The sequence below is a fragment of the Centruroides vittatus genome, unplaced genomic scaffold (assembly GCF_030686945.1).
Source record: "Centruroides vittatus isolate TY-2023 unplaced genomic scaffold, ASM3068694v2 scaffold_861, whole genome shotgun sequence".
Taxonomy (NCBI): domain Eukaryota; kingdom Metazoa; phylum Arthropoda; class Arachnida; order Scorpiones; family Buthidae; genus Centruroides; species Centruroides vittatus.
The window spans coordinates 6,855,010-6,874,453 of record NW_027122718.1 but is presented as its reverse complement, the minus strand read 5'-3'; the positions used below and the strand labels follow the sequence as shown (position 1 = coordinate 6,874,453).

General features: G+C 27.1%; 1 protein-coding gene across 2 annotated transcripts in view; it reads left to right on the top strand.

Annotated features, from left to right (window-relative positions):
* The window catches only part of Rbcn-3A (Rabconnectin-3A), a 161,001-nt gene that overhangs the window by 132,545 nt on the left and 9,012 nt on the right, over window positions 1–19,444 (top strand). Inside the window, exons 47-53 of one of the 2 annotated variants that reach the window (XM_067288459.1) lie at window positions 305–429; window positions 1,549–1,714; window positions 7,041–7,124; window positions 10,151–10,211; window positions 13,861–13,991; window positions 15,438–15,506; window positions 15,775–15,919. In XM_067288459.1, coding sequence (XP_067144560.1) covers window positions 305–429; window positions 1,549–1,714; window positions 7,041–7,124; window positions 10,151–10,211; window positions 13,861–13,991; window positions 15,438–15,506; window positions 15,775–15,919 — 781 coding nt within the window. The remainder of the gene's footprint in view (window positions 1–304; window positions 430–1,548; window positions 1,715–7,040; window positions 7,125–10,150; window positions 10,212–13,860; window positions 13,992–15,437; window positions 15,507–15,774; window positions 15,920–19,444) is intronic. The other variant, XM_067288460.1, reaches the window with a different exon arrangement.

Below are 19,444 nucleotides of genomic sequence, written 5' to 3'. Positions count from 1 at the left end.
AATATTTCTGTTGTAAGAATTTGTGAAATATTTACTTAATAATCACAAATTAAAAAATAATGATAATTTTGATATATTGTGAAATCATCTTTGTGGTTTTATTTTGTATTTGACGGAAAGTTAGCTACGATTGTTGGCTTCTGTTTTATTATAAATGATGTAAATTTTATTAATAATATGTTTACTTAACTCACATACAGTATAAGTAATCATGACTAACACATATGTCTTTAATAATTTTGAAAAAATGTAATTTTTACATAATTCTTATTATTAAATATACACTTACTATTTTTTCTTTTAGTATAAACCTTGGATAATTGCACTTTCTACACCAAAAGAAATTCAAGAACTTGATATTTCTGTGTTACTGGAACCATCTCCTTGGTTAGAAGATGAAGCAGAATATGATATTTTAAATATTTCACAGTAAGTTTACATTAATTAATTTATTTGTTAATGTTTTTGATCAATAATTTAAATATTTTAAAATACGAAATTTATGGCAACTTGTAAATTGGTTATTTATATCAAAGCTTTACAATGAATTGTTATGCTGGTTTCGATGTAATGAACTACTGATATGAATAGTATGAGTTCCTGATTAACACTTAATTCAAAATAATGTCAATGTGATAATTTTTAGGATTGATAAAACAATTACAGGTACTCCTCACTTTACGACCTATCTGCTTAACATCCACTCACACTTACGACCAATCGAGTTTCGACCTGCAATTCAGGAATCCCCTTTCTCAGCTTGAGTGTCAATCAGTGGCGAATGGTGACACATGCACTAAGCATACTATAATAGGCTAATAGCATACTATAATAGTCTTTTTATGAATAAATTTGAAGTTTGTTGCATAATTTGTATAATTTTACAATGATCCTATATTCCTGGTGCAAGCTCCTCGCTTATCGACCAGTTCACTTAACGACATAGTCATTGGAATGGAACTCGGTCATAAAGTGAGGAGTACCTGTATAGCAATAACAAAGTACTCCAGTATGATGATATAAAATCTCAACAAATAAACTTCTTATAAAACCCAAAAAACAATGCTATCCATACACATTTCAAGACAAACTTTATATAACATATATAAATTATTTACAACTACAAGTATATAAGTTTCATTACACCATCCAGGGTGAATACAATGCTTCACACAAACAGAATTATTCTAGATTATCAGACATTAATTTGTCAAAGTCAAATAAACAGTACAGAAAGAGATTTGCTATAAACATATCAAATCTAAGGCAACAACAAAATTTATGTAATAATAGAAATATACACTTAAGATCATAAAATAATATAAAAGCAGCTTTGAGTTTTAAAACTTGTTTGAAACAATTTATAAGTGAATTAAAGTTATCTTTCTTTATTTTTATTGATGATAATTTTGAAATGTCTCATTATTTAAGATTAATTTAAAAATTTGGTATTTATGGTTATAATATAATAAAACAAATTTATAAATATAATTTTGTATTTATTGTCAGCATCTTTTTTAAAATACATCTTCAACATAATTTTCTTAGATCAACAGAATCCCTTCCATCTTCTGATTATTTAGTTGTCCATCATCCTGCAGATAAATTATCCTCTGGACATGGACAAGGTTCAGTTGGAGGGTCATCTTACAATAGTCCCACTGGCCCTGCTCCATCTCCATTTGGTCCTCAGACAGGAAGACCCACAACAATGGTAATTATTTTGTTCTGTATACATCAGTTTTAGATATTATTTATTCTGTTCTGATATTCTCTTTTGTTCTGTTATATTGCTGTTTCATATACATAGATCCATGGATATATTCCATGAAAAAAGTAAATGAAGTAATAGAATATTCATCTTGTTAATATTATTGCATTTATACAGTATTTATATAAAAAAGATTTCTCTATTTGTTGCTCTATTATCACCATTTCTTGCATAAGTAAATCTGATTAATACATTATTCCCTACTATAATTAATGTAATTGTAATTTATTTTTGATACATATATGATGAGTTAAATATCTGACATACTGATATATATATATATATGCTTTCAAGATCTTTTTAATATTTGAGAGTCTGTTTAGAACTCTTCAAAGTTCTATTTTTTAATGAATGTTTTAATATATATGAATGTATATACAAATCAAACTTATGTATATCATATGTGTATGTAGATGATATATGATTACCATCTATAATGTGTGTCTGTATTCAATTTTTCAGTACATTTATACAGTAGACCCACAGTTAATCAGCACTCATGGGAATTGGTAGATCCAGATAAATGTATTTTCTGATTGCTTGAGAGTAACTATTAAAATAGGCCCAACTAATACTGCATTCCATAGCATACTGTTGAGACCCTAAAGCTAGGCCGAGGTCTACTGGTCTACAAAAAAGAAAGGAGTTGGCTTACAGAAAACATATTTATTTATATTTAACACCAGCACGGAAAAATGAAAAACTCGTACACGAATTCCTTTACACCTCACCTGTCTAGAGTACAATTAGCACGCATACAGTATTATGCGTTATAATATAATAAAACAAATTTATAAATATAATTTTGTATTTATTGTCAGCATCTTTCAATAAAGATTTCTTACTTAAAGTACTTTCCTTGTCCTTACATTAACACGTAACGGTTTTCACACAATCTCTACACTAACAAGAAAGGTTCCTTAGAAGCATTGAACTCATGGTAACTCCGTACCTACAATGACATCTAACCGACAATTATCCCACATGGAGAAAAAAAATATTTGTTTGAGACGATACCTCAGACCTTCCTACTTCTGTATTAATTCTCTTCACTTCGTTGTTTTCTCGTACAGCTCTGATGGAGTTCGATTCTCGTCCTGTTCTTTTTCCTTTGTTCCCAGAAACTTTCCGATTCTCACGCACGTGCTCACTTTATGTCCCTCGACGACACTGATCCAGCTGAGGAGAATGAAGTTAGACCTCCAAAAAAATAGGGGAGAAAAGTGCCCTTCCATGCCTGGGCCTTCTATTTATACAGTCCTGTTGCCTTCTCTCACATGATCTTTTGGCAACCAATCCAAGGGCCCTTTTTGCACATACCTCTCAAAGGTGGTTCGAATAGGGGTCACGTGTCAACAACGAAACAACAAAGAAGGGAAAGCCCGATACAATAATAACGCGATAATAATAAAAGTAATGTGAAGTTATGTACAATGATATATACAATATATACACATACAAAACCGAACAACCAATAAGTGGTGGAGCACTACAATACCATAAACTTTGTATTGACTTGATATTAATATTGAAATATGGTAATTAAAAGCAAATCAAGGCAAATAAAGACAACTTAATTTAACACAGTTTTGTTATGAAAACAGTTTATTTTTATTTTTTATTCATATTTCACAAGATAAGAGGAATAAATAATGCTTTGTGATGTAGATACTTTGGTTTTTATTAGGTATAATAATTTTATATATTCATTATATTTTTCATATATGCCTTCATAAATTTAAGTTATTTTGATTATAATTAACAGAGATATTTAATTACGGACTAACAACATAATTGTTTTATCCTTTAGAGAATATTTTTCAGAGTGAGATGATTATCTATTACATATTTTTATTGCTTGTTTGTTTTTAAGTTGCACTTCCTAGTATAGTTTAAAGAAATTCGTTTTTAGATGTTTTAAATACTGTAACTTTGAATATTAAAAGTGGCTACAGCTGAGATTATAGAAAAATCAGTTGCAAAATTGTAAGAACTATTAGATAACTATTTCTTAAAAACTATGCTACTTTTATGACCAAAAACATTGACTAATAATAATAATAATAACAACATACAGAAAGCCACAATATTGAAAATGTTACATTGTTAAGAAGTTTCCAGACGTTGATACATACACTAACAGAGAAGCTTAATGTTACACTTGTTTGGGTAGCTATGCCTTGACTTTAGTCCAGCATAGAACTTGGCACTAGTATCAGCTGAGCATGATATTTGCAACATAATAATAATAATAATAATGTTTGTTGTATAAAAGGAAACTGTTGATCATAAAACTATTCTTTAGATCTTCCTGAAAAGAAGAGAAGAAAAAATATAGTACAATACACAGAACAAAACAATAATAATAACAATACACATAATAATACAATGCAACATTAAATCAAATAATAATAATTTAACTGAACAAAAGACTTAAATCATGCATATACTTAAGTAAATTTTTATAATGCCAAGAATCCTCAATTATTTTAAATTCTTCTTTCTGTCTGTTCTACATGTAGAGTGATGAATAAATAATTGATCTCTGACCAATACAGAATTTACATTGTAACGAAGATTATTATTATCATGGAAATTAGATTAACCCATTCCACCTGCTTCTTTATATGTTTTAAAATATTTATCCAAACTACCTTCTCTTGAATACAAATATTTGTGACACATTAATAACAAAGATTTTATGTATAAATTATTTACAGTATTTATTCCAGAACAAACAAATTTATCAACAGAGGCACTATGATCATGCCGTAAATATGTATGAAAAAATCTTTTATGTAGTCTATAAACCATATTTAAACTGTATTTGAGTGCATTACTCCAAAGCAATATAGAATATTGAATCCTCAATTCAATTAACTGTTTATACAGAACATATAAATTTTGATTATTTATATATCTATTGTTGTTAATGATTCAATAGTTCTTGCAATTTCATTTGAAATTGTTACACAATGATTTTTTTTTTGGTTTAAGTTTTTTTATCAAAAATAGCATCAGATATCTAACAGTCTTTTCAATAATTGATTACCAATCCAAGGAGAATCATAAATTCTCAAGATTTTTATTTTTAAATATTACATAACTAGATTTATTAACATTATTGCTTGTTTGTTTTTAAGTTGCACTTCCAAATTTAATAATTTGAAGAGATTAATAGATAACTTTACTTGATCTAATTAAATTCAAAGAATGTAGAGCCTAACATTAAGCTCTGCTATAGCATCTCTAACAGTAAAAGCAGTATCATAGTTACGGTATCATCTGTAAAATAGATAGTATCCTCAGTTAGATACTGTAACCCATTTTATATAAATATTGAGCATTACTGAACCCAAAAGAAATCCCTAAGAAACATAAAAAATTGTTTAAAAAAAATATCAGAGTAACTATTGATTCAAAAATAACAATAAACCTTTAATATGTTTTAATCTTGCTATTACTTCTCTCAGTAATTGTTTTAAAAAGCCATCTGTTTTGAGTTGATATTATTAAGAACTTAATAGCTCTTTCAAGATTATTTCAGTATAATTTGATTTAATCTGTCCATCTTTTTCTTTTTTCTAAATTATTTGTTTATAATATTGATGTTTCTAATTCATTATTTTATATTACATGATCAAAATATGAGAGTTTTTGTTTGCAGTAATTAGTCCAGCAAGAATAGATATGTTGTTTTTGCAACCTGTCATTTTAAACTTAGTTTCATGTTTATAGTTCATTTCTTCTCTGACTTTATTATAAATACTAATTATCTTGATAGTTAGTGTTTATATTAGTGTTTAATAGAAATATAATTTATCTACAAGTAATTCAATCCTTCATATTTTCAATATACTTCATTATCTTCTTAACTTTTAACCTATATAATGTACCTTCTCCTGTTCATTTTGTTCAATTTTGCAGTTAAATAAAGATTTTAATTTTTATTTGATCATTTCAGACTATTCATTGTTGTTGTGAAGATATTTAAATTTAAGATCAGATTTAATTATCTTTTTGAAGAAATGAAACTAGTTACAGTGTTATATTTTAATGATATATAGATTATTATTATTATGTAAACTGTAAATTATTTACTTCGAATTATCAAATTCCGAATCATCAAAACCGCGTGCCATCAACATTCAACATAAGGACGGAAAGGAGACCCTTACAGGGAAGACGCATGGATAAAAGATGCGATCAGATTGAGATAAGATAGTATACATCACAAAGATAAGCACGTAATCGTGTTACGTAAAAAATTTTGAATGTTGATGGCACGCGATTTCGATAGATTCGGAATTCGATAATTCAAATTTTTATCCGGAAAATGGATATTCTTTGATTTAACATTCGAAAAAAGATTGTAAATTATTTATTTATTTATTTATTTGTTTTATGCTTTGCAATTATTGATTATATATTCTAAAATATTTAAAAGAATTACATAAAATGTTATATTATATTTGAATATAATGAAAATAAATTTATTTTGAGGAGGAATTAATAAATTTATCATCATTATTACATTTTAATCACAAATTTCATGTTTTGATTGCGATTTTGGAGTGAATGTTGCACATTTCATTAACCTGCAGCCATTTCTGCTTTCTTTATTAAAGGGAAAAAAAGGAAAAATTTTCTATATTGTAATTTTCTCAGAACCTTGCCATGTATTTTATACTAACACAAATCATTTATCTTACATAGATTACCAAACATAATTGAAACGAGTATTTTTGAAACTACTTCAGATAAACTAGTAAAAATTGATAAATTAAAATTGAAAAATTATTAAATCATATATTTAAAAATAATGATGTACAAAACAAATTTTTATTTTATAAAATTTTTGAATTAAATTTAAGAAAACTTCTATATTAATAATTGTGAAAACAATCAAGGAATTAAATATTTGAATTAATCAAATTATGAAATAAATTGAAAAATTTCAGAAAACAAAGTATAGCTATTTAATTAACATTGTTATATGTATGTATGTATGTATATATATAAATTTATATATAACTATATATTAAAATTTTATGTTCAAAGGATGATAATTACTAAATGATACAAACATGTATTACTTAACTATTAAATAAAACCCCATTCTTGAAATACATATACATGTACATAATTATATTTGTGTATAATTATCTTTTAATTTATTTTCTTAACATTCTTTGCTCTTCTTCTTTCATGACTTCTGCTATTTGGCTTATCTTCTCTATCTTTATTATATCTTTGCTTATAAATCAAGATGAAAGGTCATCACTTCGCAGGAAGTTCTAATCCACAATTCTGTCAGTTTGTGCTTGAAAGAAGTCGCCATATGCTGAAACCGGTGAGTTTGGACTGATGAGTAGAAAAATTAAAAATGACAATGAAAGTCGCATATTTTCAATTTTTAATAACTTCTAATGTTACATTGTGTTATGAAATTCATGTGTGAAGTTATGTTGCATGACAGAATTATTGTTCTAATGTGTAATTTTAAATTGTTATGTGAATTTGAGCTGTAGAAGATAAATTATTAAATTACAATATATAAAAATTATCAATAGCATTAATGTTAAATAATTTTAAAAGTCACAATGATTTTAAATTTATATAATAGTAAAATTTATTTCTAACAATTCTCATAAAGAAGAGATTTCAGTTACAAAATTTCTACTAAGATTAATTTAAAATATATATATATAATAATTCAAATTTATTGAGAAAATTTTTATCCTAACACACACAATAATATAACTGTTTTTAATTTATAATAATAGTAATAATAATTAATAATCCCAAAGTATTAAACAGAATAAAACAAAATTAAATATATCAGATGAAAAATATACTTTTGTTTATGTTTCAAGATTGATAATATCTCATACTGTAACAGTAAATTCCATAAATTACATTTTTATTGATACAAAAAACATTATATAAAGAAAAGAAAATTTTAAAAATGCAAGTACTTCTATCTCTTTACAAAAAAGACTTGAACAACATTATTGAAATATTTATACACATCCATCGTTATATTCGTGTATACTTATACACTAATTTATTTCCTTAACAATCTATCGAACAACAATTTTTTTTGTTTGATAGCTTGTTTGAAGAAGTTTATGGAGAGACGAACTTTGCAAACTTATAAAGTTTATATCCTTATATATTTCCATATCAAAATAATTTCCACATTTTTTTCCAGTTTTAAAATGGTATGCACGATAAGTCTGCATCAATTTTAATTAGCGTCTACGTTGCAAGAATATCACAGATCAATAATTATAAAATGATTTGCATGTGGTTCATATGCATTGCTTAATATTAGTATTTTTGGTTTATCATTAATTTCTTTTGCCCAGAAAAAATTTTTTGACAATTTTCATACTACATTGTTATAATATTAAAAAAATATATAATTTTGAAGTTGTACATACAGCATGTATGCCTTTATGCATATATATAATTTTAAATCTCATATTTATGGAGAATTGTATTTAGAATACAGTAGTGTGTCGTTAATCCGAACCCCAGTAATTCGAATCGCCGGTTATCCGAACGATTTTCAGTCGGTCTGTGTCATGCCGAATCGAACGTTTTTGATACTAGATTTACTTCTAAAGTATAATTTTCATGTTTTTATATTTTTCAATATATTCATTTTGTTTGTACAAAATAAAGAAATAATTTTTAACGATGCAATAGCCTCGATTATTATTATAAAAATTTTCGTTAGACTTAAAATCGACAAAAATTCAACACGAAGCGACAGGCAGCAGAGAAAAATTTGAACATCGGACAGGTTAATATATTTTTTCGTACATAATCGGTTATCCGAACAAATCACTAATCCGAACAACCCCGGTTCCCAATTGATTCGGATTAACGACTCTCTACTGTATAAGTATAACTAATTTATCCATTCTTTAAAATTATTGTGCATTTTATAAATAATTAAAGCATGCCTACTCTATGCAATGAGATATCTGAAAAATATGTTTTTAAAGGTTTATTAAAGAACATACTGAATTTTATTTTGCTCAAAAGCTTATTAAACTTAATCAAATTCTATTTTTTAAAAATTTGCTAGAGTTCATTAAAATTCTAGGTTGTATGAAAACTATCCAAAGTAACTTTTACACACAGTTTCAAAAATAAATTTTAATCTTATACTGTAATTGAGAATATATAAAGTCTTTCTAAGTTTAAATTTTGGCTTCTCAGATGTTCGACAAATTTGAATTACCAGTTTTTTTTATATAAAACTTGGCTATGCTGGCCAAGTTTTAAGTGTAATAAATAAATAAATAAAAAAGTTTTATTTAAAAAAATTTTATCTGGCATTTATTTTGAAATGTTTTGATGTTATTCTAGAATAATAATCATTGCAAAAGAATAAAGATAAAAACAATTTTTTGCTTAAGTATACTAACTTCTTGAACCAAAATTTTGTGTTTAAAATTTAATTTATATATATATATATTTATAAAGCCAAAGTTAGGACGAAAATTTCTTACTAATACAAGTTTTATAAATTTTTTAATTGAAAAAAATTCCTTTTATATAAAATTGTGGGTTTCAGCTATCTCACTATTTTTGTTTTTAAAATAAGATAATTTTTATAGCGAAAACATAAAAATTTAACAATATTTTTCATCTTTTATAACAAAGAGATTGTTTATTGTAAATTTTATTTTAAACAAATATGAAAGAAAATTTAAGAAGTAAATACCCAAAACAATGTAACTATTAATTAAAATAAAATATTTAACAAATAATGAGAATTTTTTTGAGCAGAATTCAGAAAAATTATCCAAAGATGCTTTTAAAAAGATGAAAATATTTATTGGTTTTTAACTTCTTGTTAAATGAACAGTCTCTTTCGGGAAGTACTTTCAAAATAAACTTATTTAAATGAAGTTTCTCTATTTTAAACATATAACAAAGAAGTTTCAAATGAAGAGACTTTGTTTAAATAAGATGTTTATGTTCTATTGTTATGTAATGTGATTGCTTTTGTTTATATATGGAACATATGTCCTATCTTATTTTTATGTATTATTATATTACAATATTAATATTCATAAATATTGCTTGTGTGTTTTATATCTGTTACAGATTATATCTTTTTATCCTGTTTTAATTTATAAAAAAAAATATATATATGAAATGTAAAACTTAAGAAATTACTTAAATTTTAAAAATGCAAATAAAAATATTTCTAAAATTCTAGTCCTTCTTTCTCTAAAGTGATTGGTAAATTAACATGGCAATTATTTTTTGCTAATATAAAACAATCAGATTGACATAACATAAATAATATTTTAATAAACTGATATCAGTTAAAAAAACTATTGTTTTTTAATGCAGATAAAAAGACATAAAATAGATGGTGTGAGAAGAATGTGTTCTCATCCAGTCCAGTCATTTTGTAAGTAAAATAATTAATAAGAATTTTAAATATATATATATATGTTACCAGCCAAACTGTCCTACGTGTGTCAGGCCAAACTAGTTTGTCCTAGGCCGAACTGATTTAGAATTATTATTCAAGTATATTAATGGTTAAAATAAAATTAAAAGGCAATCAATTAGACGAACAATATTTATTCAAACATAGTCTACTTAATTATAAAAAACGGGGTTAATGTTACCCTAGGTATCGAAGGTGGCGGCTCGTCTCCGATTCCAGCAATCAGAAGACAGGGAATATAGTGGGGACGCACGTTCTAACCTAACCTAACCTATTCTAATAAATTACCATAATTATTAGCAACCAAATTATTGGAATAGGTCAGGTTAGAATGTGCGTCCCACTGTTCCCTGTCTTCTGATTGCTGGAATCGGATACGAGCTGCCATCTTCAATACCTAGGGTAACATTAACCAACTAGTTTGTCCTACACATATCAGGATATACTAGTTTATTCCAGGACAATCTAGTTTGACCTAGGCCAAATTGATTTATGTATTATAAATAGGTGCCAGGTAAAAAAAAATGATTTTGTGTAATTCGAAATGCCACCACAGTACACCCTGTAAAAATAAATAAATAGATTAAATATTTTATATGTTACACTAAGAAGCACAAATAACTTCATTTTTAATTTTAGTTTGACTCTAAAAGTTATTTTTATTATTTCATTTGAATTTTTGAAAATATTTTTTAAAGTTAATTACCTTTAAAAGTGCATGGCTTAATAAAAAAAATACAAACTGATAAGTACTGATTAGCTTATTTTTATTTTATAGTTTTGTACAAGTGTTGTGTCACTTCTAATCAATACCAACTAGTTTGTCCTAGGCCAAACTAGTTTGGCCTGACACGCATAGGACAAACTAGTTTGGCCGGTAACATACATATATAAATTTGTTAGTATATGTCGTAGTAATTTAAGAAATTTAATATTTAATTAATTGAATAACCACATATTAACATAGTAATTATAGTAAAATTTAATGTAATTTTAACAATGATTACATTTGCCAACTAAAAAAAGCTTTTTATAAAAAGATCTTAATCTGTTATAACCTGATAGAAAAATGAAAACTTTCTCTCTCAATATTGTCTCTATAATTATATATTACTCTGACAGATAATCCAGTTTTACAAGAAATGTAAACAGCCAACATTGTATCACAAGCAAATCCACATTGTTGCATAATCCATAGCTTAAACATTTACACTAAGCAAACTCAAGTGGATTCAAATTTCTCTATCCATTGCTCAGAAGTAACCACAAAAGCTTGCAAGCATGCACATTTGTAAAAATCTTATATGTATTTAGTTAGTAAAACATTGCTTAAAATTTCGGAGAAGACTGATCTATGAAATATTGCAATTTTAACTTTATTTGCTGTACTCTACGAGAAAATAATAATTAATATATTTGAAGAAAACTGATTGTTTATATCATATTTTTAACAAATTTTCATTACCTTTAAAATGATATACTTAATTGCTCATAGAGTATTTGTAAGTATCCTTTAAATCTTTTTTATAATAGTTTGGATAGTAAAATTGTAAGAGAAGAATGTAAAAAAATGTTGTCACAATCTGCCATTTCAATCACCTTTGATACCAAAATAACACAAATCTTCACTTACAGAGGTGACCCCTTATTGGTTATGACCTCTGTAAAAAATGTAAATTGGTTTTAAAAAACCCTCTGGTGATGAATTTTTAATGAACTCTATATTTTTAATTTATAGCATTTGTCACCAGAGGACTTTTTAAAATCAATATACATTTTTTACGGAGGTCGTAACCTCAAATAAAAGATTGCCTCTGAAAGTGAAGATTTGCATTATTTTGGTGTCTATGGTGATTGAAACGGCAGATTGTGAAGACATTTTTTTTGTATTCTTCTCTTATAATTTTACTACGTAAATTGCCATTGGCCATTTTTAATGAATAGATTGGATGTTTACAATTCCAGATTTTTATAGTTTTGATATATACTTGATTGATAAATTTATAGCAAAGGAACAACTGAGAATACAACTCCCATATTTTAAAGTACACACATCATTATTATACATTGTATTGCACATATCAAATAATGCTTTAAGCTAATTGTTCTGCATCATGTTTGCAGTCTTAAAATTTGATTTTTCTGATTCTCTGCAACACAGTTGTATATATAGATGCATGTCACTAAATAGAAACACAACTGTTTAAATGAAGTGAAATGGGATATTTTAGTTGCCAATAACAGTTTTGCGCAACACTTGTCAGCTGTTTATGTTTTATATGAATCAGGTTTTACACTCATAAATACGTATGATATTTTGACTATAAAATTCAGAAATTCTATATATTTGGGTCTGTATTATACTTGGGTAAATAATATACTTGTGTTTATGAGTCTACCATGTCACAGCTTGATTTGTAAAAATAATAAATAAATAATTTCAACTATTTACTTTGTATTAAATAATAGAAACAGAGAGCAAAAATCCTTAAATTTAATGAAAGATAAAGACTTTTACCGTATTTTTGAAGAATGATTGGCATGCTGCATAAAAACGGGAGACAAGCTTACTGGAAACCCCAGGGTTACCGGCATGCCAATTAAACTGTGACTAAATTATAAAATTTATCAGATGTAATGAAACTAGTTGTTAATTAAATGTTAAAGAAAACATTCTTCTCAGTACAATAAAATGATAACATTGTAATTTGACTGACTTAAAATCAGGAAGAAAGTTTTTGTCTACAAGACAATAAAACAATTAATGACTTCTTGACATTAGTAATAATTAGTCAGTCAGTGTAGGCTACACTGACCATCTACACTGACCTTAAAAATAACACCTTTCTCTCAAATTTCACACAAAGCTGATGTTAATTGGTGTAAGCTGAGATAATTTACCACCAGTTTCTTAAATTTAATATGTTTGTTTTTGTGTGTTTGAATTAAATAATAAAATACAGGCAAAGAAAAGTACTTCCAGAATTCCAAGAGTATTTTATGTTGTTAGAAAGAGACAAAATGAAGAAATTAAATGTACAATTGTAGTTTTTGATGTAATGCTAACAATTTCACAGTTTTAGAATAAAAACTCATTCGTTTTTATGTGACGTAACTCTTTTTTTTTTTAATGCGCCCTCTAGAGAGGGATGCATAATCTCACTTAAACTGGTATGTCGGCATTCCCCAGGATAAACCGGCATGCTGGTTTTTACCATACGGAAATATTTGATTTCATGGTCTCTCCTGATAAACCGGCATGTCAGTCATTCTGTGAAAATACGGTATGTATCAAACATCGTTCTAAAAAAATATTTCATTGCATGATATCTGAAAATGAACTAGAAATATGTGAATATATAATAAACAGTTTTTTGATACATATATATATCTCTGTGTTTGCATTTATGTTACTTTTATAGAATTATCATGTTGAAGAATTTCAATAAACAGAAGTTTTCAGCAAAATATTAAAAAGATGAGCTTTAATTATGATATTTTAAATACAAAGTATAAGCTAATAAGTTTCAAAACAAGTTTTATATGATGATAATATATTTTCTTCTAATATATTATAATTCATTAAAAATAGAATTTTGTTTTATAGATCTTACAGGATCTCAAGATGGATCAGTTCGTCTCTGGGAATGGGATCGACAGCAACCTTTATCTTCTCCTAGGTCACCTGGAGCCTATGCCAGAGTAACAAGAGTGTTGTTTAATGCTCAGGGTAATAAAGTAAGTAACAGGAAGAGACACAACTTAAAATTCTGGACATTGATAATTCAAAATGTTTGTTGTCTTTCAAACTCTAAATTAGTGAAAAAGTTCTTTGTATTATAGATGATATAATACGAAAATGAAAATTTAGTAGTTTTAAGCAGTAATAATTTTTCTCTCAGTAGTTTATGCAAAAAGATATGTCTAAAATCTAATTTCATTTCTTTAATTATAAGTTCATAAAATTTATCTTAGTTGAGTTCTTTATTTGTTGGATGCGTAAGAAAAATGAAAAGTGACATGTATTCAATAACAATATTTATGATTTAAACTTTAATAAAACACTTAAAAATAAATCATAGAATATTATTTTAAATTATATATGGGATGTGCTATTATGTAATGTTTGTATATAATGTTCAGTCGTATATTATGCATAATTGTAAAAGTCTTAATATCCAACAAGGATATTAAGACCTTTACGACCAGAAGGGAAAATACCTATAAATGTTTTTTGATATATTTTTATCATCATCAAGTATTCAAAAATAATTTTGTTTGAACATGAAACTTAAATAACCAAGATAGGAGTGTCCTAAAGTTTGTACATGTTGGTAATACAGAAGTTGAAACAAACAATGGTACCTTTATTGCAGGAGTTTAAAAATTGGTTTTTGATATAATTTTTTGGCGGGCCAGATTTCAAAAACAAAGTGGATTTTGAAAAAGTTTATAGAGGATTTTAAGGTATTTTTGACCCTAGAATCTATCCCTAAAAAATATTGGCACAAAATTTTATTACACCCTGTATATCTAAAATTTTAGTTACTTATGCACTTTTTCTGTAATCATTACAAAGTTAATGATATTATCAATTATTTTAAACTAAATAGATTAATATAGTATATATTTTTAATTTTTAGATTGATTCGTTAATTTCTAATACAAATTACCCAGCTGTCGAAAAGTTGAGTGTTGCTGTGAAGCCTTTTGTAAGCTGAAATGGTGTAAACCAAAGAAGCAATTACCATTATTTTATATCAGAGAAATTTTTGATCATTCCCAAACTCAAAATTAAGTTACTAAATCATACCAAATAATACTAACACACATTAAAAGCCAGAATAATATGATAAAAACACAGCCTATGTAATGTAGAAATGTAAGTATGGTTTAGTTTTACTAACTATATCATACTTACATTTCTGTAGATACTAACTTCAGAACAGTTACATAGCTTAGGTTGCTTACTGGAGAGAAGAAACTGTCTTCATCTCAAAAATCCTTTAAACCATGCATGACTCTCTTTAAATTCCACTTTCACAATACTTTCATCACTATCATCCATTACTTCTGTTTCAGCTAATTGAAAACACTTTATTTTATTGAATTTCTGTTTAATTAAATAACACAATTCATTCATATTTATCTCATTATGTATTCATTTTTGTTTTTATCTTTTAGTTTGGGGTTACAGATGGAGATGGTAATTTAAGTCTTTGGCAAGCTAACATGAGTTGTAAACCATTTTTTGTAAGTATTTATAGTATATAAAATTTTTTAAAATCCTTGGATTTAAATGAATTCAGAACTTAAGTAGCATGAATTAAGTTTAATAATCTCTAACTTTATGTTAAATTTAATGGATCTAATGTTTCTGTAGATATATAAAAAGTAACAATGATATTAAAATTGGTTCTTTAAATATTTTTTATTTTATGATTTAAATCAATAAGTTTGAATTTATTAAATATAAAATAGTTGAAATGCAATTAAAGAATTAAATTTTCATTTCTTTTAGAGTGCTCGATGTCATGGTAAACAAGCAAGTGATTTTATATTTGTGAATTCTTCTAGTCTAATAGCAACAGTAGGACACTCTTCAGATAATAAAAATGTATGTATTTGGGATACATTACTACCACAAGGAAAAGCTTTAGTAATATGTGAGTAAAGATCTTTATTTTTAAATAAAATACAGTAGAACTCTGATTATCCAAATTGATTTGTTCTGTAGGTGATTCAGATAATCAAAAATTTGGATAAGTGGATTAACGTGTAAAGAACGAAATTACAGGGTAACAACACAGTATTGTACTGTACAAGTACTGTATTTATAATAATTATTCATTAATGTGAGATTAGCATCCTACTGACCATTCGGATCTCTCACGGCGAATAGGCATCTCTGATCATGCAGTCTCACAACATAAGAGAATTGCAGTGTGACGTCAATGGGAGAAAGAGAGAAGATGGCAAGTGATGATTCAGATAATTGAACATTCAGTTAATTGGCATTTGGATAATTGGAGTTTTACTGTACAATAATTTAAATTTTCAATTAAAATTCATTTCTTCGGTGTACTTGTAAATATATTTAGTTATATTGTATACCATTTTGCTTGGGAATATTCAAATATTTTTCACTCTTTATACATGAATAAAGGGTTTTTTTTTTGTTTTTTTTTTAGAAATAAGTGCACCATTCCTATGGGAGTATAACACTAAGGATACATAAACTAAAATAAATGATACAAAGTAAACATAAAATTAGTATTTGGCTTTTAGTGAAAACTAAAATATAAAAAACTAGAAATTATAAATAGTCTTTTCTTCCATATTTTTTGAATATAATTGTAAAAAGCATCAAACAGTGGCTTCTGAACAAGCTTCTCCAGTGGACATGGCTACCTGAAACCATGCATAAAGATTTCTAATTTTAGAATAATTCTATCTTGATCATAAATTGGACAATGATAGATCATATGGTTGGTGTCAAGGTTTTCTGTAGAGCAAAAGCAAAAGGCAGTTTCTGCCCAGTTATACATCGCCGGGTAGCTTCAAAAATTACCGTGCTCGGTAAGTAGTCGAGCAGTAGCAAACATTAAATCTCTAAGTGGTGATGAGAATCTGCATTCAACACTAGGAAAATAAAGTCTTGTTATTCTACCAGTTTTACTGCTCAACCATTGCTGGTTCCACTTCTGCATAGCATTGTCATGAATATAATTTTTAAGGCTGCTACGTGAGAGAGGGATGAGAGTATAGTCCAAGTCAGTGTCTTTTGCAGCTGACTTAGCCTCAAAGTTGGCTTTTTCATTTCCTAGTATGCCAGTATGGCCAGGAACAAATATAAAAGTTATCTTATTTACAAGATTTTTAATATGGTTCTAGATATATATGATTTTGTTGCTATTGCAATTGGGGTTTAATGGGACTGATTTTCTAATGGCTAAGGCAGTGGCGTAGCGGTCCCCGGGGCGGCAGGGGCGGCTCGCCCCGGGCAGCACTTTTAGGGGGCAGCAAAATTTCACAATAAATAATAATAATATCTTGTAAAAATTTGAACCATTTCGTTTCATATTTTTGTTGCACCTACGATTCAGACCGATTGAAATGAGCACGGAATTTTTCATTACTTATTCTGTGACGAAACTGGGGAATTCCCTTTCTCTAAATGAATGTATAATAATGACATCTTGCTCATTGTAGCGACTGGCAACACATCTGTACTGACTTGTAGGGATTCATGTATTTTATTTTGTGCTTGGATTGTTTATGACTAATATTCAGCGAGAATGACTTCGATCATATAAAGAATAGTGTTCAATATTGTATAATAACACCTGCAAATTAGATTACAGTACGGATAAATGGCATACGTGTAAAAATTTTTATAATAAATGTGATTATTATATTGTAAAACATATATACATGACTTTTTTATTTGTAACCTGTACAATACACAATAATGATGATTGTTCTTGCCGAAAAGTTTTTTAGAATTACTGTATATTTTAGTCTTTTAAATTGAGATACCTAAATAAGGGGGCGGCGAAATTTTCCTCCGCCTCAGGCGGCTGACACCCACGCTACGCCACTGGGCTAAGGATAATTCAGGATGTGTTGGTCTGTGCAATCTTTGTGACTGCTGGTTATGTACAAGGTTATCATTCTTCTTACCATATCATTTGAAGTCTTATTTAATGAAGTGAATAAATAAAGTAATTAACTTTATTTATTCACTTCATTAAATAAGACTTCAAATGATATGGTGTTGTCAGGTTATTAGAATTAATAAATGATCTGCTGGATTTTTGATTAGTCTATTTTAAGTTTAATTAATTAATAATCCAAAACAAAGTATTTATATTAGTAATTTATAATTATTGAATTATAATTAGTATCAAATTGTTTAACTGCCTTTAAAATTACTGCTGTAGAGTGGAAACCGCTTGTTTCAATAAAATCTCTAAGTGAAAAAGGCAATTGAGAAATCGGCAGAACATCAATTATTTCAGTTTCCATGGTCTCCGAATTCCAACATTGTGGACGTATTCTCTTTGACTCTTGTCATGAGTGACCGAGATGTAGTGTCTGCATACTTTTTATTTTAAATCTTGATTTGAATTCTTGATTCAGATTCCAATCTATTAAAACTCTGAGATATTCCAAATAACCCGAAGAAGACTTTTTAACAAAGTTGAAAATGTTAGTTTAATAAAATATTGATGCTGGATTGAAGATTTAGATGAATTTCTAGTTGTAGTGTTGAGATAGTGGTTGAGGTTTAAAATAACTCTACTCCAAAACTCAAAATAACTAAAACATAAGGTAAAGTAAATAATGTAACTGTAAATAGAATTGTAAATAAAAATTTTCTCTTGCTACTTCATAGTTCTAAAGATATTAAGGCTCAATTATTGTATACTTCTTAGAGTTATATTAACTGTTTCTTTAACAATCTCAAGTGTTTATGAGGTTGGTCTTTCAGTACTCTTCTGATTATTCTGACATATTCTAACAATTCATTATCCTAAGCTGATTTCTAGTATAGTGTACACTCTATTCTTGATACAATTATTCTTTTCTTTATCATTTCTTAACTAAAAATGTAAAATTAAAACATTTAAATTAGTCTCATTTATACATACAATATGACTGCTGAGAAAGCATTACTATCAAAACTAACAAAAAGTATTTAAGCCTTTAAACTTTCTTAAACATTAAAGACATTATGAAAATCAGTTTGACTATAATATAATATAAGAATATTTTGTACTTCAAAAAATGTTTAGTTTATTGAAATATGCGAACATACAAAATGAAACTAATTATCGTAGTAGGTGTGGATGCTGTGTATATTAATCTTGTGTGTATCCTCTTTGTAAGCCGAGTAAGGATACTGGTAGACGTACTCAACAGCAATGAATATATGAATAAATAAACTAGTTCCCTAACCATTGCTGTTGAGTACGTCTACTAGTATCCTTACTCGGCTTACAAAGACGATACACACAAAATGAAACTAATTAGTTGTAAATTCAAATTTCTGTTTATTTTTAGTTAATTTATATTTAATTATTTAGTTAAATAAACTAACTAAATACTGTAAAACCTCACTTTGTGGCCACTAGTGAAATTCCTCTGTAAAACTGCATAAGTTTTAATATAAATCAAATTCCACATTG